The 26,835-nt window shown below is 48.7% G+C and overlaps 2 protein-coding genes across 3 annotated transcripts; one reads left to right on the forward strand and one right to left on the reverse strand.

The window, feature by feature from the left end:
• The first annotated feature begins 93 nt into the window (after positions 1–93).
• Positions 94–5,386, forward strand: GINS1 (GINS complex subunit 1). The gene is made up of 7 exons (XM_078606111.1): positions 94–520; positions 1,452–1,516; positions 2,546–2,644; positions 3,698–3,788; positions 3,911–4,027; positions 4,146–4,220; positions 4,637–5,386. The coding sequence occupies exons 1-7, from the start codon at positions 446–448 to the stop codon at positions 4,703–4,705; spliced, it is 591 nt and encodes a 196-aa protein (XP_078462237.1). The 5' UTR covers positions 94–445; the 3' UTR covers positions 4,706–5,386.
• On the reverse strand, positions 5,253–25,282 carry LOC144727358 (transmembrane protein 87A-like). Of its 2 annotated transcripts, none has more exons than XM_078606109.1 (22): positions 24,814–25,282; positions 21,774–21,834; positions 20,415–20,509; positions 19,485–19,607; positions 18,562–18,600; positions 17,406–17,459; positions 17,172–17,243; positions 16,697–16,768; positions 16,438–16,546; positions 15,585–15,646; positions 14,884–15,067; positions 13,894–13,993; positions 12,974–13,067; positions 12,620–12,693; positions 11,949–12,055; positions 11,754–11,812; positions 11,231–11,334; positions 10,954–11,030; positions 10,046–10,107; positions 9,556–9,608; positions 8,581–8,611; positions 5,253–6,047 (listed from the first exon to the last, which is right to left on the reverse strand). In XM_078606109.1, exons 1-22 carry the CDS (start codon positions 24,955–24,957, stop codon positions 6,006–6,008), a joined length of 1,818 nt encoding a protein of 605 aa, XP_078462235.1. In that variant the 5' UTR covers positions 24,958–25,282; the 3' UTR covers positions 5,253–6,005. The 2 variants fall into 2 exon arrangements, with proteins under 2 accessions (XP_078462235.1, XP_078462236.1); XM_078606110.1 differs by lacking the exon at positions 5,253–6,047 and adding an exon at positions 7,656–7,741.
• Positions 25,283–26,835: the final 1,553 nt, after the last annotated feature.

Consider the following 26,835-nt stretch of genomic DNA (forward strand, 5'->3'; position numbering starts at 1 on the left):
AAGTCCCGCCCATTTCCTTTTGGCTCCGCCCTTTTTCTCTCAATCCCCGCCCCTTTCATTTTAGCTCCGCCCCCTATCCCACAAGTCCCGCCCATTTCCATTTGGTCCCGCCCCCGCAATGGCCACTCGTTTTTGGCGCCAAATTCGCGCTCTAATGGCACTGAAGAGAAGCGGAGACGCTCCGGGACTTCACCTCAGAGGCGATTCTTGCGTTTAGTTTCCTTCTTGTTTGAGACACTCGCTATCTCGCGACGAGTCTTTCTTTTAAATTAGATGTTAAGTAGTTTTAAAATCTCCTATTGCCGTTCGTTATAATCGAGTGACGGGGGGTGGGGTTTGTTTTGTGACTTAGAAAGGGCTAGTTTTAGGTGATTTAACGATAATTATCGGTGCGTATTTTGTGCTCTTAGATATCGTTCGTATTTGTAATAAACACTGAGCAGGAATGTTTTGCGAGAAGGCGATAGAGCTGATACGGGAGCTGCACCGCGCCACGGATGCACAGATCCCGCCGTTTAACGTGAGCGAGCGACGGCTTCATCCACAACGATTGAACATCATCGCTCTCATTCATCATCCTCATTCATTACCATCATCTATCCAGTGCTAGAGGAAGGCCCAACACACACACGCAGTCAGCTTCATCCACAACGTTTGAACAACATCGCTCTCATTCATCACCATCATCATCTATCCACTGCTAGAGGAATGCCCAAAACACACAGTCAGCTTCATCCACAATGTTTCAACATCACCATCCTCATTCATCACCATCATCTATCCACTGCTGGAGGAATCTCCTCTCACGCCTCCGTCTCCACACGTGGACGTCGTGAGGAGGAGCGGCCACCTGTGGCTGTACCACTGATCATAACAGTCAATAATGTCTCTCTTAACCCATGTTGTTTGTTCTAGATTTGAAGTTTTCGTGACTGCAAGGATCCATACTCTTGGGTTATTTCGGTAAAGTAACGTAGATGAAAAATAAACAATAATAAAATGAAAATAACTCAATTAAATTACGACGTTTCGGAGGCAACGCAAGCTTCCGTCATCAGGTGGAACAGCCACAGCAAAATTACTGTAGTGATTATTATATTAGTTTATTTATATTATTATTTCTATAATTTTTTTTATTTTTACTTACGTGACTTTACCGAAAAAAACCTAAGAATATGAATCCTTGCAGTCACGAAAGCTTCAAATCTAGAACATAGATTGTCAGTCAACCGTAATGTTAACTAAAATATTTCGCCCGAAATATTTTAGTTAACAGAGTTTAGGGCATGCGTGTAAAGTTGTGTAAGTTAGTGTTGGAGATCGGATTAGCGACAGTAATATTTAATATACCGCTTTTTTTACCTTATATAGCATCTTTATTAAAGTCTTATCTTAAAGTTCCTCACCACCCAGACTCACTCACCTGTCCTGTCTCCCCCTTGATGACCCAGGAGGATGGAGTCCGCCAGGTGCTGGAGGAGATGAAGGTTCTGTACGAGCAGAACCAGACTGATGTGTACGACCCCACACACACCTCAACCAGCAACAACCACTCTTCTACGACTCGGCTTCTGGCTGGCCATCGAACAAAGACGGCCGCTGCATCGCTGCGCTTTCAGATGCGCTTCTGCGGCCGTCTGGAATGCTTCCGATATTAGGAAGCCACTGGAGCTTTGCAATTTGAAATAAACTAGATTGACAATCATTTTAGAATAGCTGTTTGTGTTTAGCTTGCTGTCCTTCCCCGAGCACCTCCATTTAGCAAGGTTGGCTATGTACGGTGCGAAAGAAGTTTAACATACGTACATTCTGATTCTGTTACGACAGCAGGGGTGTGGAACCTACTATCCACGGGCCAAATTCGGCCCGTGACTTCGTTTCAGGGTGGCGTAGTGGCGACACAGCAAGAAGGACCTCGGTTCGATTCCTGACTCGGGTGCCTTCCTACCTGGATTTTGTATATTCTCCCCCCCCTGTTCTGCATGGGTTTCCTGCGGGTTCTCGAGTTAGTTTCTCCCAAATATACAAACCTTGAATATATTGGTGTTTGTTAAACATCTGGGCCACCAGTAGACGCTGTAGTAGACTCGTGATTAGTCGCCAGACTGAGAGGTATAATAGACGTGGTTTGCCGGGTGCTGAACATTTTTTTCCGGGTTGGAAATCTACCTGAAGTTAAGCCCTGTGCCTACCATTTTGAAACGGCTCGTGAATTACCGTATTTTCCCGCATATAACCCGCGGGGTATACCACTTTTTACAAACAAAACAAGACCCTGCGGGGTATATGGAGGTGCGGTCTATCTGAAATTTGTTCTACACAAAACGCAATTTTTGCGGGGTATATGCGTCTGCGGGTTATATGCGGAAAAATACGGTACATGTCACTGAGCAACTCATCCACACTCATCGAGTACTGGAGGGGAATATTTTGAACATAGCAACACTGTTTTCTAAGTTTAGCTTGCACGAGTAAAACGTCTTTCACAGCATTACGACTATGCGAGTACTTTGTGGATGAGTGCTCTGTTTTTTTTGTCTTAAAGAAATGAGGTTAAATCTGACGGGAAGAATGAACTCATCCCCACCATCAAGTTCCGCCACTGCTGCCTGCTGCGGAACAAGCGTTGCCTGCTCGCCTACGCGTGAGTGTTCTGTCAGCACCCACGGCGCTTACATTGATCGCGAGCACCACGGTTCATTTTAAAACAGTGTCTGTGTCTTTTTCCCACAATTTTACATCTACAGTAATTTCCTGCCACATTCTATTTGAAATATCTGACAACTGTCCTGAATACAGGGTGCTTAGAAAAAAATGTTAAACACTTATGAGAATTTGCAACAATACCACAAGAAATGTGCCTCCAGCCTCTGGAGACCACCTGGAGAAGATTCCAGGCACGCGTTGACAATGATGGCGAACAAGTGGAGACTTTTGACTTTTTTAAGCTATTAACATTACATTTACCGTATTATGTTAGTGTATTGTCCGTTTTTTTCATTAAAAACGATAGTCCCATATAAGTGTTAATGTTTTGAAGCACCCTGTATATGGCCCATTCCTTTAAATGTACACATTCACGAGTCCAATAATCCTTTTAAAAGATGTTTGTCTTTTTATACAATTTAACATCTACAATCATTTCCTGCCACATTCTCTTTGGAAGATCTTACAGCTATCCTTAATGACACATTCGTTTAAACACACATTCATGAGTCCGAAATATTGTAAAGAATTGGGGAAGAGGGAAGGAAGGAATGGGGTGGAATGGCTCCGCTCCCCACGGGTTCTGTGCCTACTTAAGCGTAAGGTGACAATGGAGAAATGTCAAATTGATAACTTCAATGTTGAAACATCGTAGCAGTTTAAAAAACAAAACTGTGCCCCAACTTGTAATCAAATATACGTTTATTTGTAAAAAAAAAAAATAATGCCCTAAAATTGTATCCCACTTGTTCTATTGGCATCGTGTTGAGACAAATAATCCATTCTAATCTCTTGCAGAGCAGTGCACCCCTGCATTAGAGAATGGCCCACAGAAGCAGATATCACAGAGCCATGTCTGAGATCCATTTCTAGTGGCCTCTTCCAACATAGAAGAGGGCAGCACTGCCACTGAGAGTAATGTCTGTCGCATGACAGTCAACTTGATATTTAGAATTCTCAGGGCTGGTGTGTTCTGTCGTTCCGTCCGCAGGTATGACCGTGTGCAGAGGATCCGCACGATGCGCTGGGAGTACGGCAGCGTTCTGCCCCCCATCGTGAGGTTCCATCTGTCCGTGGAGGAGGCAAGGCGAACAACCTCACCTGTTACCCGAGTAACAATTGTAACACCAGTGATTAATGACGAATCTGATCACGACAATTCATTCAATCGCTTTAACACAGCTTGCATGTTCTCCAACGACAGTTCGAGTGGTTCAACCACTACAAGAAGTCGTTGGCGTCGTACATGGGCTCTGTCGGCGGGGAGGAGGGACTGGATCTCACGCAGGACACCAAGCCTCCTAAGAGCCTCTACATCGAGGTGCGTGCCTCACATCCCCTACCCCCCCCATAAGTAATTAAAAAAAATCAAGACCTCTGCTCAATGTTAATCGCTTACGGAGTAGCCCTCACACCTTTGGCCTATCCACCGCCGCCAGGTGCGCTGCCTCAAGGATTACGGCGAGCTGGAAATTGACGATGGCAGCACCGTGTTGCTGAAGAAGAACACACAGGTAACTGTTGCGCCAAACCCGGCCCTGGATGTCAGCAAATGCACGCGAGCGTACGTCGATGCGCAGTGGTGTAGCGAACGTGACATGGGCCCTCTTGTGTTCTATCACTGTCCCCACTCACTTCTCGTCTCCAACTATAAAAGCCGAGGCGTCTTGGTGTCACGTGAGAAGTAATGCATGCACACACCCACCAATCACAGCCACCCGCCTGCACAGCTTGACATTGCCGCCCCTTGCACCGTCACCCGAGATCAATTCCCACGTTCCCTACGCCTACAGCCTGCAATACCAGGGATACCCCAGTCTTCGTTTATGCACCTCCTTGTAGCTCAGTAAGTTATGTCATTGTTTCAGCGGCTGAAAGAGCTATGGAGTTTTTTTGTGAGGAATTCACTCAGGTTTTTTGTCTCCCTCAGCACTTCCTTCCACGAGGGCCGTGTGAGCAGCTCATCCGGCAAGGCATTTTGGAGCACATCTTGTCCTGAGAATGCTGTCGCTACCACCACCACCACCATCACCCACTCTCGGACCGACCTGGGATTGAGAATGCAGCGTCAGGGGTCCCAACAGGGCCCTGCCACTGCCTGCCACGTCGCGTAAACTCGGGGCCTACTCGATTCAAACGGCGACCAACGTCAGCTCTGCAAACGCATTGACAATTGTACCATACTTCTCAACGGTATCCGTAGCAGCAGGCCTAAGAGTCCTCCAGGCTGCTCTGCTCTGTTGCAGGATTAGTTTAGTTGGCTATGTGGATCCAGGAGTCGATTTGCTGGTGTGTGAGCACGTGTGCCGGCTAAAGTGCAAGAACAGCCTTTTTTGTCGACCCACTACGAGATGAGGGCCATAATGCTCATTTGACTATACCACGCTGACCATAACACCTGTTTTATATGGTGGTCTTTCCATACAAGCACTATCCAGGCTAGAGCCTGCTTAGCTTGAGATCTGACTGATACCTGACAGGAGTGCACCATGGTCATGCCAGTTAGTACTGAGATTGTTTTTTTTTAAAGGGCAGTTAGCCAAGAATAGCAAAACAGTGGCTTTATTGAGTGACCCGAAGGTCAAAAAACACAGATCAAGACGTTAACAATATATACACCTCATTGTTTGAAACAAAGTTATAATTAAATGATAAAATAAAATCTGTAATTCCAACCTTCCCCAGTTTGACTCAAATTGCATCAAGTGACGTCTTTAACGGTCGAAGGAAACTGTCTTTCTGCTCCTGCCTGTGACGAGGTTATAAAAATCAAGAAATCGTGACACTTCCCTGTCAAAAACACAGCTGCGCGCAAACACCGCCCAAATCCTACAAGCCCACCAACAGTAATTGCACTTGATTACAGGAGCAGCGATTAACAAAACTATTTTCTTTCCCCAGAATAGCCGGCCACACTGGGCCGATTACTGAGACAGCATCAGATACACAGGTCATTTCTAGCCGATGTGGGTGGCTTAACAACCAGTGTAAGCCGGAACCAAACCTCATCCTGAGGTCTGACACTCGACTCCCACCACCTTCAACGTACTTCAATCTTATAGCTCTCCTACGTGTTTTTCGAGCTGATCCTCGTGTTGCTCGGCACTGAGTGCCGACGTTTCGCTCTGCTTGCTGGCAGCATCTTCAGGAAGTGAATTCGGCAATCGGAGTGAAACGACGGACAGTGTGCCGAACAACACGAAAACACGTCGAACTATAGACACAACAGAAAAAACCTACATAGCGTTCTCTTCAGGAGCTGCTCACTTGGGAACCTTCAAGTCTTCATCGACACAACTTCAGTCTATTTTGGACATCTCGAACTTGGTTGTCATAATTTCCTGTTGGGGAAACAAGACAATGAAGCATTTAAATAATGTTATTGCTGCTTAACTGTAATGATAATTAGGCATGTAACGATTGGCATCCCTCACGATTCTATCAATTGTTACAATTTAGTATTATACTTTTAATCAAGAATCGATTCGTTTATACAATGTGGTGAATCTAGCACCCATTGTGACTTGATGACATACATGCGTATTGATAAACATTGATTTTAACACGCATGATTCCATGTGTGTACACTTGAGCGTAGGAATTTATTTTAATCGCTGCATCGTTATATGCCCAAAAATAGTTTTTATTTTGCACCATGCTCCGAATTCTAGTTTGAGATGTCTGAATATAATTGACATTTCAGGGTTTTACAATCTAGTCCTTGTGACCCACCACAGTCCATCTCACCATGTTCACCAGTCTTCATTCAAATACATTTGAAGTTCTTACATACTCCACATACCTCATCATTGCTGAACAGTCCCATGTGAAATCGACATCACCGATTCAAATTAATAGGCATCAATGTATGTTGAACTTTCGCACCGTGCATAGCCAACAGTCATAGGTGCGAGGGAAGGCCAAACTAAACAAAGCACAGTTCTAAAGAAATTAGTTTTCAATCTGAATGATTTAAAAGTGCATAGCACCAGTGGCTTCTTGATATCAGAAGGAAGAGAATTTCCAGACAGCCGCAGAAGCGCATCTGCAAGAGCGCGACATGGTAACCGTCTTTAATTGTTCGCCAAAAGTTTCTGCGAGGATGGAGTTCGCGTGATGGTTTATGCTCCTTGACGAGATCAGCACGGTATTGTGGTTATTTGTGGCAAGCACTGTGTAATGAGTGCACACACATCTTGCGTGTGTGTCCCCATGTGATGTCGATGTGCTTATTTAATCGGCGCCGTCTACGTCACGTGGAAAATGTTACGCAATCGTCAGACACGTGCCGCTTGTAACTACTAAATATATTTGAACGGAGGTAAATTCTAAACTTAGAAACCATGGTGGGTCACAAGGACTGGAGATTGAGGCACCCTGGTATAGCTTCGGGGTAGTGGCACCCCAACTGCAGTAATTCTAAAAGTACATGAATTGCCATTAACCCAGTATTCTTAGACTCAAGTTAGCGAATTCAGGGAATGGTGCAATAACAAGACGGGCGAGAAAATGAATAAGCACACAAACCCAATGAAGACAATGGTCCTTAAGCAGCAACTCACATTGAAATATACATGGGACTGACAGCTACACACACCACATCATACAGCTCGGACGGTTGGATTATAATGTGGACCTCTACAGAAGCAGAAATGGAAGGTTAAGCTGAGTTACAGCATGCAAACCATGCAGTTAGGAGGGTGAGGGAGGGGCATTATCGAGGTGTGAACAGGTGTACCACTGGTGTTGAATCACACACGCAAACAAGTGTTGAGCTGAGGCCACATTGGCCGAGGTCGTTTTTAACGTCAATGTTGCCTTACGTGCCCTCGACATTCAAACGACCACGACCTCCCCCATTCGGCCGCCGCCAGGATCGCTCCTTGTTATCGGCGTAAGTTATGGGCAAGGAGAGAATTATCATCAAGGCCCGACCCTGCACCTCACCTAGTTTTGCTTACTGGGTCGACTGCCCCTCGATCCGGCTGAAGGTACAGGGGACAAAGACAAAGATCCCCAATGTAGCCTACACAGGCTGTTGGGGTAAGCACCGTTAGCAAACGCCTAAGAAGGTGACCACGGGGTACATGGGACACACACACTCGTGCTGGTCAACGTAAGCGTGAACAAGATAAAACCATACGACAACGACGTCCTTCAAGGTCGCCCCCCCCCCCCATGTATGGCACGGACACCGCACGGACACCGCACGGTCACTCGTCGCCCAACACCACTGGCGACGGGTACCGGTGGGTGGGGACGCACCGCTCCGTCTACGTTTTACACTCGCGGGCAAGCGCTCTGAGCCATCACCACAGCTCCCCCCCTCTCCTAGGGGATGCCTTGTAACAGCACTGCAACACAATATCGTGTTCTCATTCGGCAACAATTCATTCGTGAGCTTGCTTTTTTTACTTCACCGCCTCATCTCGTACTTGAGTGACGATAGCCGACTTAACGCAGCGTTAACACTAGCGGGGACGTTGCGGCGGTATAATGGTTGGCATATCCTGTCAGCTCGGTTTAAATTTTACCTTCCGGCATGGTAGTTTAAAACAACGGTTGCACGCTGTTCAAAACCCTCCATCCACCACTGCACACGTCCAACCAGCAGTATAAATGGATACAACCACAACTGGTTGATCGGTAGCTCGCGTGTGGTGAAGAAAACCGTGCGTACTACCAACATATTCCAAAATATCTGGCCAGTGTGGAAAAGTAGACCAAAATACCCTCAAGAGGGGCTCTGCTCTACTGATGATAAGAATTGTAACTGAAGCATTATTACAACTCGACTCCACAACAAAGGGCATTTTTCAAGAGTACATTTTCACCAACGCCAAGATAACTGAGAGACGGTGAACACGGCATTACCTCGTCCGAGTCGAGTAACGCAGGGAGCGCTCTGCAGGGAAAGACAGACAGCGAGACCAGAATCACGATCCGATCACGATGGCACAACCACGACGACTACTACATCAAGTTTATACAGCGTCTACCTATAATCATATCTCGCGGTTATTTACAATAATTAAAGAAAACACGACAACAGTAGTGGTGTATACATTCAATCAGGTGACATGTGTTCACATAGGACGCCTGTGTTTAATCAACAGGGGGTGTCTTTGTCATAATTACACTTGGTCACCCAGGAAATCCTCACTGATTCGTGATTCTTTTTCAGGAAGGTCCTGCTAAGTTGGTGATGATTGTTACGTAGATTCAAATTGAGAAATCTTTCAAATTTGCCAAACTTGGAATACGATTGTAGGCACACAATGAGCCTACTCTTGCGAATGACGTCACAGAATCTTTTAACGTCCACTGTGAAGCAGATGGCCCGAGGCCAATAATTACGGTTAACACGCGCCGCGGTATTAACCAGGACGGCCGCTGGGTTATAACTGTGAACCTCTCCAACGAGCACTCTACTGATGGGCCACGTCACTGCCTACTATGTTCCATCAACTGTGAGATCCACCGTGTGTTTTTATCAGGAGGTGTGCGTTCGGTCAGGAATGGGTCCTATCAAGACAGGGCTTGTTCTCAATCAAGAGGTGTGTGTTGTATGTGCTTGTAGCTCTTCTATGTGAATGCATGGGGTGCAGTGTGTTCCTACAGACAAAAAAATACGCAGTTGAAAATACGTTCAGTATAAGTAAAGGTGCAGTCCTGCAATTTCTTGCTGACACTCCTGCTCCGAGAGGAAGGGCCTCCATCGGACTGAGAGCCCCTCTAGGGTTCTAGATGGTGGGGGGGGGGGGGTTTATGGCCTACTCTTTCACGCTGACCAGGCGTCCTGGGAGAGACGTGCATCCAACTGCAAATATGTAAACCCGTGCAACTTACAGGTCAGCTACAGAAGAGGGGATGTTCTCCTCCACCCAAGTCAGGTCTTCATCCTGCAGCGGAGCAGAGGATAGTGACAGGGTGAATGGGCGGCAGACAGGGGAGGGTTGTGTCGCTCATATTACATTGCACGGTAAAAGAATAACATTTAAAAATATATTTTTGTTTTCAAGTCAACGGAATCAAATACAAATTAAACAGCCACATGGCCAACACCACCAGTGGCAAATTGCACCTCCACCACCACATCTCGATAAATTTTTTCAGTTGCTATTTAAATTCACGAAGTACGGAGCCTTTTCCGACACGATTTTATAATTTTCTCTGCTCTGAGACAGACCGTCGCTTAATGAGATCGTAAGAATTCACAGCGAAATAACCCATGATGATTTGCACTCATGGGACAAATTAATTATCAACCCTTAATGTATTATTTTTCACACAGGTTCACTTCGATAAAATTGCGTGGTGGGTTCATTTCTCGTCACACCTGGCTGGCACCGGACCTGGCTTGCCCGTTCATCTCCGTCCGCGTGCCTCTCATTTTCGTACCTGTGCAACGAATGCCGGGAGAAACGCAATTTGGATTACAGGGCGTGAAAGTGCGACCGCACGAAGCAGAGCTCCATCCACATCGGGGAGGGGCCCACTGGGAAAACACGAGCAAATCTGTTGTTTTTTTCTTTCCCACAGCTTCATCACAATCGTGCAATCGGCGTCGTGAGATGAGGAATCCACACGGTAACAACGGGCAGCACTCATGCACCCGGCCTCCCACGGACAGTGATGCTCGTGGCATGACAGTTGGACCGATTCTCAGAGGTGGAATTTAGCCAAAATTAAGTGCAGAACCATGCTTGATGTGATTGGGGGGGTGGGGTGGGGGAGTTTTTTCTTCTGTCCAGTCCTTGGTGACTGGGTTGAGACCATCAACTTGCTACTCTTGAGAACCTGGTTTAATCATCGGTGCCAGCCTCAACTCTGACCTCTGAGACACCCAGACACCTCTGAAGAGGGTATAAAAAAAAATCAGAGGGGAAGGAGTGAGGGGGTGGGGAATATGGAGCTACAGGCCAAGGAGGGAGAGGGGACGATTGAATATGAAGGTCTAGATGAGACTTCAGAAGAGAGGCTTTCAGTCACAGGCAGAGATGAGGTGACCGTTAAATGTGGACGTGGACAGGGAGAGGTCTGCTATGGTCAGGGCAGGGAATTTCAGACAAGAGAGGCAGCCAATTACACAACGCAGGACCCTTTACACAACACAACTTTGTGACACCAGAGCATAAATGGTCAACCAAAACTGGCTTCCACTTTGTGGGCTTCTCCACTGGAGCAATGAATGAATGACTGAATGAATGATCATTCGCAAGGTCACGGGCACACTGCTCCACGTACCGTATGCATCTCCCGTCATCACGTTCTGATCTAAGCTGTCCTCATCGTCGTCGTCGATGAGGGGGGAGTATGCGTACCTGCGAGTGCACAAGACAAAGATCGCACGGGTAGCCTACACGAACTGTTGGGGCATCATCACACACAGCACAGTGCACACTACCGCCACACGTAGCACACACAGCACTCGCGTAGAACAAGCAGCACATACGCGGCACGGGATCCCGGAGGAGGACACAAGAGAAAGGTAGAATATGAGGAGGACGAGGAGGGGTTTCACCTCTGGTTGTTGGCGGACGGCCTCCAGAGGAACATGATGACGAGGAGGATGACGGAGAAGAGGAGGCTCCAGAAGGAAGTCTCCACCCACAGCTCGCGCCAGTCCTGCCAATCGAGCCGGCAGAATCACGCGGTCGGTTACGGCACGCGGTGTAACCTCCACTGCCCAGCGCGGTTTACCGCAGGGGTACGAACCGCGTGGGGTTTCGCGGTTGTGCCGCCCGGCCCTTCCGACGCATTCTCGGGCTGTGCCGCGCGTCGCACAACCGACACGACGCTCCTCGTGCTTTCGGGTTTCGTGAAGAAGCGCCCGGGCACGTGGAGCGAAACATCGGACGTCGCCCCGGAACAACCAGAAAACACATCAGAGAGCTGCACAGCGCAAACCGCGCAGACGCACGCAGCTTGAGTATCAGTGTTTGCCATGCGCTCATCGAGAACATTCAAACTGGAGTGCAAAACCCTAATTGTCGCGCTCGCCGCGCTCGAGTGAGGGGTTGTTTTGTTTAAACCTCTCGACTCACGGAGAGGCAGTCGACCATGCGGAACTTCCTCGTCGACCAGACGATGAACACAACCGACGCTGAGAAACAAAGGACGACCAGTTAACGTTGACGCCAATCAAACACAAACGAACACGGGCATTTTAAACTTTCCTCCTTCCCCTACCCAACTAGATTTACGAGCGGCGCAGGCCGCAAGAGGTAAGAGGGGCTCACCGATGACGGAGAAGATGAGCGTGTTCGTGAAGTGGCGGTAGAGCGACAGCTTCACGGGGTTGCGCCTGAGCCTCAGCGTCCTCATCGTCTGTGCCAGACTCACGAAGATGTGCGACGCTAAGGACCAACGCGGATGTGGCAGAACGACGTCGGCGTTCAAAGTCGCTTTCCACGCTTGTGGTACACGTGTCGAAATTCTACGTGTCAGCATCAACGATTAAAGAGAGCCTCCTCGCCTTCTACGTCTGGCAGTTCTACAGCATTGGTAGAAGCGAGACTGACTTTGCTGCTTATGAGACAGAGTATGTCAAGCAGGTCCAGAGTTTGCTTGTCTTGAGTCAATGCAGATTAAATTATGCACTACCACACAAAGTACACGCATTCTTAAATATGCTTCACGATCAATTTGCCAAAATTGCAGCTATGAGTGAGGATTAAAAAAAAAATCCATGTCATCCAACGAACATTACTCATTGTTCTAGGGTGTGCGGAAAAATGCTGCCCCTTCATGCGGTTAAGAGGTCACTTGTAACTTAAACTTGAGATTCCAGCAGCGGTTCTATAATATCCACTTCCACGGACTAGTTCGTGAACACGGGCGATGCAACACTCTGCAAGATCTCCCAATGGATTGTTATTTTTGTGTAAAAGCGCGAGCGAGCGTCAAGGATATCCACCATACGATGCACGTATCGATCATCGCCAGCACTATCGCCGATGTCAGCACTGTCGAGTTGCTGGGGTCCTGTGTGGGAACACGACAAGGGGGGTGGGGGGGGGGGTTACCGGGGGAAGGTGGAGCGGCGAGGAACAGGGAGGGGTTGAGGAGGCTGAGGCGGGTGGAGAGGTCAGGGAATGGCGGCCAAAAACCGACGGCGGTGGTGGTGGTGGCAGCGGCGGTGGTGGACGTAGTGACGATGGTGATGTAACCACAATGGCGGTTACGATGATTGTGGTGGCAACGGTGGGGTGGCACCCGCGGTGGCGCCGGTGGCGGTGATGAAAGCAGTCGTGGTTGCGCGCACCTCGCTGGCGCGCAGCATCGCCTCCACGCAACAGAAGACGAGGTAGAGCATGCCCACGCCGACCACGCGGTGCAACATGGCGCCCAGGCGCGGCCTACGGGTACCACAGGAACATTACCAGGGGGCAGTGGCGGCTCCTGCAAAATCTCTCAGGGGGGGCAAATGTCTGGATGATTGATAAGGATAAGGTCCACCCATGGAATGAATAAATTAACAGCTTAAGCATGTAAAGGCAACTTCACTTCTATAATATTAATGAAAAATAAAGTGACTCTTACAATACATCTTGTTTGTTTATATACTCACTATTAAAACAAACCACTCAAGTTTTTTTTATTAAAGATTCCACTAGGTGGCGATAAATTATATTGTTGGATGAAACGTGCTTACGTATGATGACGTAAGCACGTATGATGACGTAAGCACGTTAATGCATGCCCTCCCGGAAGCCATAGAGAATGCATTGCAGCGCCCCCGTTCGAAAAAAAACATCTTTGAATGTAAGTCTATGGGGCCACTCGGGGTGATTCTCAGCCGGAGTGAAATCGCCCAAAAAGAGGCGGTACTCCACAGAACGTGACATGACGCTGATTGGACTATATCCAGAGGCTGACAGTGACGGCTAGCGTGACTCTGTGGTTGAATGACATTGGTGGTGCGTCGCCCAATCGCCCTAATGAAGAAACCGCCCCTGCCAGGGGGACTGTACAACAAACATCAACATCAAAGCACACACATATGCAAAAACAAGCAGAACTAAGGGAGGGAGGGGAGGCAGGGGAATGAGGAAGGAGAGAGGAAATAATGGGACTGAACGGAACAGGAGAGGGAGTACGAGGACAAGGAGAGGGACAGTTGCAGGAGGAGGGGGACCAGGAGGAGGAGGTGGTGGTGGTGGGGCTTGGCGCGGCACTCCCTACTTGACGATGCCGTAGCCCAGGCTGACGATGATCACGAGCATCCGCGCCAGCGTGCGCTTCAGCGCCGACACCAACTCGGCCACCATCACCGCGCCCCGCACTGCCGCACACACCACCACCACGATCAGCCATGTTCTATCCACTGCTGGCCATAGTTCACAGCCCAGTGGGAAACGCCGAGCGCTCGAGTGTGGAACACTCCCAAGTCTCCATTGCATCGGAGGCATTGTGTGAAGGTCCCCTGCCTTGGTTTATCACGAGCGAAGCCTTTGCTCTATCCACTTCTGGATTAAGGCATTCCAAGGCCATCATTATGTCACTGCTCGTAACGCAACTATCCATCCTCGCTCCTGCGCACATGCTGGTCTCATCACTCCATCTCTGCAGAGGACGTTCTCTCTCTGCTGCTCCTGCTGCTGATGACGAAGATGTGGTGGTGATGATGATGATGCTGCCGATGATAATACTGACAATGATGCTGCTGGTGATTGGTGGTCGTGGTGATAGTAAAGCTGCTCCTACTGATAGTGATGTCACCAATGGTTCTGCTTTTGATAATGATCATCATGATGATCAACACCATGACCACCATGATCAATAATTACGGTGACGCCACCACTATCATCCTAGACAGTGACAATCATCGCTAAGTCGATTGTAAGCCCATCCACCCTCCATCACCGAAGACCGCCCATGTAGCCTTAACAGACTGTTGATGCAAGTGCTGTTAGAGATGAAGGCCGGCAAGTTACAGGAGGGGGTGGGTGGCTAGCACCACACCCGGCCGCCTTTGTCTCCCCAGTGACAATATTTACAGACCGGACCAGCTACTCATTTGATTTTGAGTCGACCTAGGGGAGGCCCAGGACCGGTTCAAATAATCGTCACCGGCATTGGCTTGTGAGCGGGAATCGAACTCGGGTCCTGGGGTTCGTAGTGCGGCACGCTAACCGCTACATTACTGCCCCCCCCATCACCCCCGCCCCTCACCCGAGGTGCCGTAGGTGCCGATGTTCTGGAACTCCCCGACAAACATGGCCTTCTCGAGCATCCCCAGGAAGATGACACCGCCCACCCACAGCTGGATCCTCAGCAGCTCCTTCCAGTAGCAGGCGGAGCAGACGAGCCAGAGCGCAGCGTACAGCGTGTACACCACGCACATGGCCATGTAGAACTACACCGGGCGGGTGAAAGGGCGGGCGGGCGGGGAGGGAGAGCGGCGGTGGTGGTGTTGGGTGGTGAGTGGCGGGGTGGAGGTGTCACGGTGGTGGAGAGATGCTAACTCCGTCACTTGGTATGCAGGAGGTCGTGGGTTCGATGCCAACCCTGACGCCTGCTGTATATTTGGAGTTTGCGTGTTCTCCCCTTGGTCACGCGGATTTTATTCCGGTTCCTCCGGATTTTTCCCTCCACATTTACAAACATGTGCGAAAGTGTATTTGCCTGCTATAACATTCCATGTGATAATCCACTTTGTTGAGCTATGATTTGTGGTTAGGTCGCTTCTGAAAAAGAGCTGTATAGCTCAGTGGGCCTTACCTGGTTAAAAAAAAATTGTTTAATAGTAAAAAAAAATTATTCATCACGTCTTGGTGTGAGCGTATGGGTGGTGATGAGTGTATTGCAAGTGAGCGTGCCGGTGGTGAGTGTATCGTTGGAAAGTGAGTGGACCGGAGGCAAGTATCACTTACAATCTTGAGTGGGTACTCTGTGGCTGAGATGTACCCATGTGGTCCGTTCATGCCCACCTCCACTGCACACACACCAAAGGCAAGAATCAACGCACCACCCCCACTACCCATCACCACCACACTGCAGATCACAACAACCCCCCCAACCCACCCACCCACCAACCCACGCACCAATCCACCAACGCTCAAAGTGCGGTACATAAGCAGTAAAAAAATTGAAATTATATTAAAATATAACTGACATAACAGAAAAAAACTAATCAGAATACAATTAAAGCAAAGTTACAACCAAAATAGTAACATAGGGAACTGATTATTATCAGTGGAACCCCGGGAAGCTACTGCTATAAAAACTGGTTAAAAACATAAGTCACAATCTCAAAGAGTGTGATAAGAGTTTTACGGTTGACCCGTACCAGACTCGCTAGCTAACTCGGACACCATAAACTTCGTCTGCCTTTCTGAACCCAGCGTACGGTACGCGCGCGGATTCGAGAGCGTCACGCCAGTTGCAGGCGCAACCCAGAACGTTCACATTACGTGAGATACAGACGCAACCGGGACTGTTCACACTAGTGGGTGGGAAGGCAGGACGCGTCGTGGACTAGAAGGGACGATGATGGGCGGGGGTCGAGTCTCACGGCGGCGGTGGCAGCCGAGGGAGGTGACGCGCCCGAGAGAAAGTCCAACGCGGAGACGGAGAGATGGTGACACTAGCTCGTGTGAAGGAGCTACATGTGAGAGATGGCCACGTCTTGGGGAGGCCTTCCTCCGCACCATCATCATTCCTTGATCACGGTGATGTGGTTGTTGTATAATGATGTGGCCCTCACTAAGAGAAAGTTAAACAAACCATCAAATTTCCAGTCTTTGCTTTGCTTGTCGCCGCTGTTGTCATCCGGGCTGATGCTGACGATGAAGAGGAACGGACTCTCCTTCCACGTCCTCGCCACCACGTTTGACTACGTGGCACACACACACACAAGTACACACATGTATACAAAGATAAAGACCCCCGTATAGCCTGAACAGACTGTTGGGGCAAGTGCTGTAAGTGAGCACCTATGAAGCCCAGCACGGCACACGAGGGGGTGGGTGGGCACCACTCCTACCTTTGGGACCTCGTCTCGTTTATCGCCGACCTGGGCTGTGTCAGGAGCAGCGGCCTCCGCTCCTGGCTCAGTCTGGAAGAGAGAAACGACAACAACAACAACCGCCATTCGTCACTAAGTGGCGTTGACGTTACTAAGTGGCGTTGACGTCACCACGGTGCTTGTGCAAAGCTATGTGCACTTTAAGGCCATGTGAAGTGTCGAACGCCCGCTGGCAGGTCACGGGACAGACCCAGCAGGTGCCATGGGTTGAGATATTATGCAACGAGGTGACGCGTCCCTCCCAGCTGGCGACGCTGTCCACTGAGGGACTGACGAGGCAGAGCAAAGGAACAGAATGCGTCGGAGAAAGAACAGGACGCCGTCAGGAGGCCTTCATCCAGCATCGGAGAGACAACGGCTGATGACGGTAATATTTCGTCTGGATGCCACCATGTCCGTACGTCAAATGCACACACGGAGGTGGTGGTTGTACCTTCGGGGCCAGGTCTTTTGTATCGCCGACCTTGGCTGGGTCAGGGGCGGCGGCCTCCACGGCAGGCTTTGCCTGGGAGAGAGGATGGACACGGCGTTACAGGTCCCTCCGAGCTGACGGAAAGTTATCACCGCCACGCCAAAAGGGAACGTTTCCAAGTGGTGCATTGTTGACGAGTGCTAGATTAGCGGGGAAATCTCGGGCGGTGGAAAGAGAAGGTGAGCCGAGACTCACCTGCGCATCTTCTCTCTTGCGACGATCGCTGGGCGATTTCTCCTTTTCTTCCTCCTGTTGATGATATCAAGACCAGCGCAGAGATCACAACCAGTGGCGGCTCGTGACATTTCCACTAGGTGGGGCTGTTGTGACCTCTGAAAATGTGGTGTTATAATTAAGAAAACAACCTCGTCATGTTATTGGCCTTCCCGTGAAAGTGATATAACTGTTTTACCTACCAACGGTCGGCATTTATCAACTATACAAAACAAAACAACAAAGCACTCAAATGCTGTCCCCATGACCCTAAAGTCCACGCTGCACAAACCCTTTGACACTGCCAACAGCATTCAAGATCAGCTGACACGACTCAAAAAATTCGCCAAGGCAACCAAGACACCGCATACTGTACAATAACAGCCACTTACCGTCGTACACCCACCTACACAAAAAGCTTTGATCTGTATTCCCTGGCGACATAAATACCACGTACACAGGCCCTGCTATTTACTTCACTGTTCACGAGAAACTTGCTTCATTGTGTGGTCACTGTCCGTCTCACTGTTATCTGTGGTCACTGTAACATCACTTTACAATGACTACATTGTCGAATGGAAAGCTAGGCCTACACTGACAGCCTACACATTTGATTTTGGGTTTAAGCCACGATTAAGTGCAATATAACAAATATTTCTGGTTTGAATGAAGGGGACATCTCTCACTCGGACGCCTTCACAGCCGCCCCGAGACCTCCCCAAGGCACAAATCAGACTGTGGTGTTGCAGTGGTTTCTAGTATGAACAACTTAAAATGTTATCTTCATTAGACAATTCACGTTGCAAGAATTGTTATATTTTAATTTTTGAAACACAACAAAACTATTTTTTTTTAAGTATTTTTTATTAGAAAAATTATTTCTCATCTCCAGCTGCTCGGTGGGGTGGCGCCCAAAACCTCCCTAGTGGACGAACCACGCCTGATCACAACACAGCACGGAGATCACAACACAACACAGAACACATTCTAGATTTGAAGTTTTCGTGACTGCAAGGATCCATACTCTTTGGTTCTTTCGGTAAAGTCACGAACTCACAACACAGCACAGAGATCACAACACTGACAGTCCATTGCATGAACGTAGCCCACACACTGTCAATGAAGCAGTCGTACTCACTTGAGGTTTGTTTGCCAGCTTCACGGATAACGTTTTCATCTTCACGACAGAAAGAAAATCACACGCACAGACATGAGCGGCAGCAACGGTGGCGAGTGACCAGAGTCACTCGCCAACAACTCTCTCTGAACGGCAGCAACGGTGCAACATTTAGTTCTTCAGAATACAACGCTGAAACATCACCGCATTTACTTAACTGGGAGATTACACGCAGCAACGGCGTTCCCTCCGCTTTGAATTTGGCAGGAACCTCCGATAAAGTCCTGGGACTCTGTGAGGCTTTCCCGGGTAACCGAGCAAAATAATACTTAAGACAATGCTACACAGTGTGCTGTACACGCCCTAACCCCAGCCTGTATCACCATCCTGCCGAATCATTGGCAGCTGTGAGGTCACGATGATTGTTTCAATTTCCACGCCGGGAGATCAAATCGGCGACCTCTGGAGTGGCATGGATGCCATTAAACGAGCGTGCCATTAAGAAAGTGGGTGGATAGGTTCAAACTAAAGTTCGCGACTAATCTTCAGTTCTAATCTTCCAACTCCCCCCCACCTTCCACTTTCAACTAGGTTAGCGTAACATTAAAGTGATATCATCAATTTAATCGTTTTGTTTCTCTAGACCAGGTGTCGGCAAACCTGCAGCTCCGGAGTCGCACGCGGCTCTCTAAGGACTCCTTCGTGGCAGGTATTTATTAAGAACCGCCGTCTCGTGTTCATATGCATTGAGCCTGATGAAATATTGAGTTTGTTTCTACCGAATTCGACAACAAATGCCTCTTCTTGTTGTTACTTTGGTTGCCGACGCCCTGCTGTCGGCACTGCAGTCTGTTGCTTGGATTTCGTCTAAAATCGGCAAGGCTTTACGCCGACGATGGTTGACAAATCAAACGATCGTGCGAGCGCGCTCGTGTCAAACTCACGGGCACCGCTGGCATGTGGAAGTTGTTGCAGGTGATGGTGGCGCTGCCCTTCAAGTAGGAAGCCTGGCTGTCTGGGACGACCTCCTTGTCCTCGGCGCCCATGTACATCTCACTGCTGATGTCCTGTGTGACGCAAACGGCGTGGGCGAGTGCGGGGAGTGTGAACGGAGGCACAAGAAAACTGACGTCACTACCTGTTGCCCTCAACGAGAGAATCACTCACAGCAACAATGGCACGGGCAGCAGCAGCAGCATCTGCCATTCATCACTAAGTGGCGGTTATGTCGTCACAACGTGTGTGCCAGGCTAGGTGCACTTTCAGAACATCAAGTGTGGAAGGCTCGTTGCCTGGCAGGTCATGGAACAGACCCAGGTGCTATGGGTTGACTGAATGAGATGAGTGGCAGATACAATGACATGTGAAGACATACACATACGCGCAGGTACATGTATACACATATAAGTCATATTATCACGATCCCCCGTATAGCCTTTAACAAACTGGTAGCGAGCACCTAAGAAGGCCGGAATGCCACAGGAAGGAGTGGTGTTGCCAGCACCACACCTGGAAACCTTTGTCTACCCTGTGCCGATGTTTACACACTGCAACAGTTACTCAATTATGGCGGACTCACTCTAGGAGAGTCCCTGGACTGGTCCAAAAATGTTGCCACTATCTTAACCATGACCGGGAATCGAACTAAAGTCCTATAGCGCAGTGCACTACCCTGATGCTCCCTACTGACACACACAGGTACATGCACACCGATCCTCGCTGACCCAGCGACATAATTCCAGAAAGTGTCAGGGTTCAGTGCCTATTATGATTGTGACGTTGACTGCGACGATGGCAACAGTTATGATGATGAACGATGATGAAACTTTTGGAGAGAAATGCAAACGGGGCTGGCGGTGCGGTCGCGCGCTTGCCTTTAAGTTGGCGAACTCGTTGTAGCAGTGAGAGGAGCGCAAGATCCACTGCACCGTGAAGGTCCCACTCATCTCAGGGCAAGTGGCCTTCAGAACTGCGCAACGCAACCACACCACAACAACCACAACAATCATGGGCAGCTTCCCCCGCGTGTTTTCGGGTTGCGCCGCGCGTTGTTCGGCACGGTGTCCCAAGTTTCACTCCACGCACCGGGAGCAGCTACACGCTCTCTCTCGATTGCGGAGCGTCGCTGGCTGCTACTGCTGGTGTCTGATGCAGGCCAGCCGATGGTGATTATTTGCCACGTGGATGCGGCACAAGTGGACTGGAGCAGGTGGCGTGTGACTAATAGCCGCGGCCTTAGTGAGACATGACGGAGGCGTTGTGCTGGGCGTGGAAACCAAGGCCCAGTTGAGATTTAGACCTGCTCGTGTCTAACGATCATTCGTCTGTGTTATAATAATCTATAATACTCAATAATAATAATTCACAGCCCTTTGAAAATGCACTGCTGGATGAAGGCTTCCCCATGCCTTGTCGATCATACTTCTAAACTAAATTAAACAATATTTTATTTTACCAGGTAAGGCCCAAAGAGCTATATAGCTCTTTTTCAGAGGCGACATGGCCACAAATGACAGCTCCACAAAATTGCTTATTTCATTGAAATTTATTGCAGCCAAACACTCTATATGCATGTTTTTAACAGTGGAGGGGAAAACCCAGAGGACGCAGAGAAAAATACACGTGACCACGGGGAGAACATACAAACTCCAAATATACAGGCGTCGGGGTTGGGATCGAACCCACGACCTCCTGCATACCAGATGAGGTAGTAAACATCTCGCCACCATGGCGCCCACTTCGCCAGGATGATTAGTGTGGGTTGGCAACGGGAGATGCCTTGGGACCCCGCATTTCATCCCGATTGTGTCATCTGTTGGTGTCATTGCACGAGGCGCAAAATCCGTTCGGAGCATGACTCTTCGCGTTAGAGAACGGCCCACGCAAGAGGATACCACGCGGGAGATGGCAGCAACCTTCCCTCCCGCTCAGCCACATGAGAGTAAATGTTTGTTCAGCCAAAACGATACTTAATTCTCAAGGCTGGTATTCGGCCAAAGCGTGTGACAGGCTCTGAGAAGCAGGCTCGCTGAGCCGCGGACCCATCGACTCGCAACTTCACTCGTGATCCCGGTTGAATCGCAAGCATCTGAAATCGTGGATTCGGTAATCTGAGTCAGCCGGACATATCCTCAAATAAGACGGTGGTGATGATAATGAGTATTGTGGACTCGTGGACCGAGCACGCTTGGTTTGAAATGTTAAATGTCGCCTCACAGCAGCCACCGACTCACCTTGAATGTGTACATCTGTCTGGTTGAACATGGTTTTTCTCGCAAATAAATACTTGGAATTCTGCAAGCAGGAACAACACACACAAGCACAGTGCAGTGTTTGCACACATCAGTAAAACGCCATGCCCACTAAATTTAACGCAATCCGAGAAGAAGTCAATATTTGCGAAGCCCCTGCTCTTAGGGGCGTATGACTGAAATCACCTAAAATGCCCCTTATCTGGTTATACTGTATCTTGAAAGCTAAGCTGAGTTGGGCACGGATAATCCTCGGCTGGGCGACCATTAGCGTGCATGAAGCGGGATGTTATAGGCTGCTCTGGTGGTATGTTATGGGCAGCAGAGGGCAGGACTCTACAGTACTGTACTCATATTTATCAGCACGTACACTCCCTCCCTGGCTTTAACAAGCCACAGAGACCAGCGTAGTGAAGTATGGTCAAATAATTCCATAACCGTACAGGAGCAGAGCAGTTTTGGCAATCCTCCACTGCTGGATGAGGGCCTTCCAAGGAGGTGTGTGTGTGTGTGTCGTTGGGGTTTTTTGACCGTACTTCACCACGTTGGTCATTGCGGCGGGGTGGGGGGGGAAGTGTCATCAACAGCCACAAATTAACCAGGTTGATTTCCAAGTTCACGACCGGATGACGTTCCAAGCGAAACGTCGCTAATACCATCCATACCCTTATCAGTGCTGCCTACCTTATTACAGACAAATTCAGGACCGTATTGGTCACTCCGTGTGTCTTATAAATTTCAAAGTTCGCCCTACAAATTCCCATCACAAGGGAGAAACACAAAGACACTTTTTTTTGTGCCCCGTATTGAAACGGGTATGTACGCCGTATGAACCTGCAAACTCAATTTCCCCCGTACAAGAATACGGAGGAAACCGTACACGGGTTGACAGGGATGCATGTGGTAGCTCTCTCATAGCGGGATTACAAACTTCGGGTTATTCACGTCCCACACGGACAGCGCAAGACATGGGGAGGGAGGAGACGAGGACACGGAGAGAGACGGGGGAGACTCGGTGATAGTCGACACGGAGACGCGGGCCAGGCACAGAAACACACAGATAGAGACCACCACCATCATCATCACCACTTAAAGAGTGGACGAGAGGCAACCGAATGCCCTCTTAAGCAGTAGTTCTGTAACATCAACTTGCCGGTGTGGTTCCAATGACGCGAACACCGCTCGCTGGTAGAGTTCCGAGTTAAAACGTTTTCAAGCGATGCCCAAAACACGTGGGGGAGACACGGGGCATTGCGATTTTAAAGCAACACGAGTTTCGATGTCAACTTCGGGGGTGTGTTTGCTATGACACGGGGCGATTGCGATGCTGCTGATGCGGAACGTTGCAATAAGAAATCAGCAATATTTAAAAAATATTTTTTTATGTTGCTTATTTTTTATTGCAACGTTTACAAATATTTTTTTTAACACGCTTTAATGATATGTACCCTACTCGTAATGCCAGAACTCCAGGAAGTGGCCTCAAAGTTTTCCATAACTTAAGGTGGTGATTTACAGCCAACGTCAGTTGAGCGTGGACAATTAGAGCCAAGCCGAAACATAACATATTAAAATGAATGTTTAAAAATATCTTTTTATTTTTTAAATAGAATATAATAGTGTTATCAGTATACCAAGTTTGCAGTCGATACCACATTGGGAAGTGGGTTAAAATTGAGTTATAAGATTTGAGGATACGACAACAACAACAACAAGAGTGAGTTAATAGAAAGAGTGTAAAATAAAAACGTGGCGCCCAGAGCACCGATGGTGAATAATTACAAAAGATTGACAACAACGACAACAACAACGACAATAACAACGACAACAACAACAACAACGACAAAACGCGACAGAGTTGACAGATGCAGCCGTGTGTTTATGGGAGGCAGGGACAGCCTTCCCCGAGCTTTACAGACTACTTGAGGATGATGGTCTTGGGAGGAACAACATCGGAGAGACATGGGGGGGGGGACACGGGGTGACACGGGGAGATACGCGAATACTGGGAGATATGGGGGAGACACAAGGACACGGGAAGACATGGGGGGGGGGGGGGTGACACGGGAAGACATGGGGGAGACACAGGGGAGACGGGGGAAATGTAGACTCGGGGAGACACAGGAGCGTGGAGACATGTGGGAGATTCGGGGCCATGGGGAGAGAGAAGGTAACACGGAGATACGGACAGGTACATAGAGACACAGGGAGACACTGGGACACGTGGAGACACACTCGAGAGGGATACGGAGACACACAGAAACGGACGCACGCGGAGACAGAGACAGAAAGACACACAGAGACAAGATGACACACAGGGACAGTGAGACATAATAAGACACGAGGAGAAAGGGAGACACACGGATACACGTGGAGACACAGACACTGGGAAACACAGACACACGCACAGTACACACAGACATAGACACACGTGGAACCACAAGGGAGACACGTGGAGACACAGACACTGGTAAACACAGACACACACAGTACACCACACACACAGAGACACACACAGTACACCACACACACAGTACACCACACACACACAGACACACACCACACACACACAGACACACACACAGTACACCACACACACACAGACACACACAGAGACACACACAGTACACCACACACACAGTACATCACACACACAGACACACACAGAGACACACACCACACACACACAGAGACACACACCACACAGTACACCACACACACACAGAGACACACACAGTACACCACACACACACACACAGACACACACAGTATACCACACACCACACACAGACACACACCACACAGTACACCACACACACACACAGTACACCACACACACACACAGTACACCACACACAGACACACACACAGACACACACACCACACACAGACACACACAGAGACACACACAGTACACCACACAGGCACACACCACACACACAGAGACACACGTGAGACAGGAAGACAACAGGAAGACAACACACCAACCCCTCCACGTGTAACAAAACGCGCTGCCGCTCACCTTGGTGATGTCCCCGCGAAACTTGCCCGGCTCGGGCCCCCCGCAGAGCACGCAGGGAACCACGAGGAGGATGAGGAGGAGGCAGAGATCGGGCGAGGGGGTCACACGGAGCGAGGGGACCGCACGGGGGACGCGAAAAGCCATCGCGCTAATGAGACCCCCTCGAACTCTCTACGACTCCCTGGCGGCGATTCCGCGATTCCGATAACCCGCGACGCTCGATTCCACACCGGCCACCGTAGAGTTTCTCGGCACGCGTCGATTCTCGCGAATCGGAATCGAGACGAACAACATTTCGCCGGCTTTTGCAACGTGGGGGGGGGGCGATTTAGTTACATCGTATCGATGCCGCGCATCGACGTTTGGCGGAGGATCGATAGTAACCGGTCACGTTGGAGAGTCGCGAGTGTTAATCTGATCGCGAGTACGCCGAGGCGGGGCCAAGTCGGATTGGGTTAACACGCCAAAACCGGATCGATTCGATTCCGTCGCAGGATAGTTTACGATCGATTTACGTTTGACTCGGGGTTTGTTTGTCGCGATTTCATTCGTCGATCGATCACGTGGTGGGGGAACTCGCCACTCTGACCCCACCCACGCGCATTGGCCGCTCGTTGCAGAGCTTCGCGGTTCGAAACCAGCCGGCCACCCTGGTTAATGGGTGGGGGGTTGGTTATGACCGCGGTAATAATCACGGTGGGGTAAAGTGTGGGTACACCCACCTCTTCCAACACGATAGTTTTTTTTTTTATATAATTGGGTTTTACCCTTTCTGGCAATAAAACAGGTGTTAAGATGTTAAAACATAGACACATTTTGCAAGGAATGATGTCTGCATAAAACCACACATACTTTGTGAACATGCAAACACAAACATGCTCTGGTAAAATATGAATTAATTCTAGATTTGAAGCTTTCGTGACTGCAAGGAATCATACTCTTTGTTTTTTTCGGTAAAGTCACGTAGGTAAAACAATAAAATAAAATAAATGAAAACAACTAAATTAAATGACGTTTCGGAGGCAACACAAGCCTCCCTCATCAGGTGTAAAAAGGCACAGCAAAATAACTGTAGCTACAGTTATTTTAATTTAGTTGTTTTCATTTATTTTATTTTATTAATTGCTTTACCTACGTGACTTTACCGAAAAAACCAGAGTATAAAATATGCATTGTCTTTGAAACGTATTGGTCCATACCAGACAGCTTTCTTTAGACCCAAGTCTCAAACAGTGTTAGTCCTTGAAAAAGTTTTTTTTTGGTGCTTTAACATCTTAACACCTGTTTTATTGCCAGAACGGGTAAAACCAATTCTTATATTTTGATACTGTCAAGAAAGGTCCCATGACGATAGTTTTTCATTATTATCCAAGTACATTTTGATTGGCGGATAGTAAGTAGCAAACAAATACTTACACAGCCAAAATGAACATACACCAATTAAAAATAAAATTTTCATATATTTATCCAGGAGAGCCACGCTGAGGCATACGACTCTTTTTCAGCAGGGTCCTGCATTTTGTTTTTTAGTTTAAGATGTTTTCAGCTAATAAATGTGTGTTTATTATAGACGTGGGAGGACACTGGAGCATCCGGAGAAAACCCATGTCTACGAGGGGGCAACACTCTATATCCGTACAGATGGAAACAGATGGTGATCAGTACACTTGCTGTACTTCCCTCTGGCGAGTCGTGGGAGACATACCATCGAGTGTTGTTTTGTGTCCGCTCAACGGAACACACCTGCATCTTCATTGTTGGACATTAGGGGCCGTCCATAAATGACGTCATGCGATTTTGGACGATTTTTGACCCCCCCCCCTCGTCACACAGCGTCACAAAAAGTCAAACCCCCCCCCTCAAATATAACGTCACAAAAGCTCTGCCCCCCCCCCAAAACCATATTTCCATTTTGAAAATAAAACATGCTTCAAATTGCTTTAAACTATTGTCATTGCAGTGCGTATTTAATGTGGCGCTGCACTCTGATGTAGGAGAAAACATTCATTAAAAAGTCTATTT

Source organism: Lampetra planeri, chromosome 25, assembly GCF_965212315.1.
Source record: "Lampetra planeri chromosome 25, kcLamPlan1.2.h2, whole genome shotgun sequence".
Lineage (NCBI taxonomy): Eukaryota > Metazoa > Chordata > Hyperoartia > Petromyzontiformes > Petromyzontidae > Lampetra > Lampetra planeri.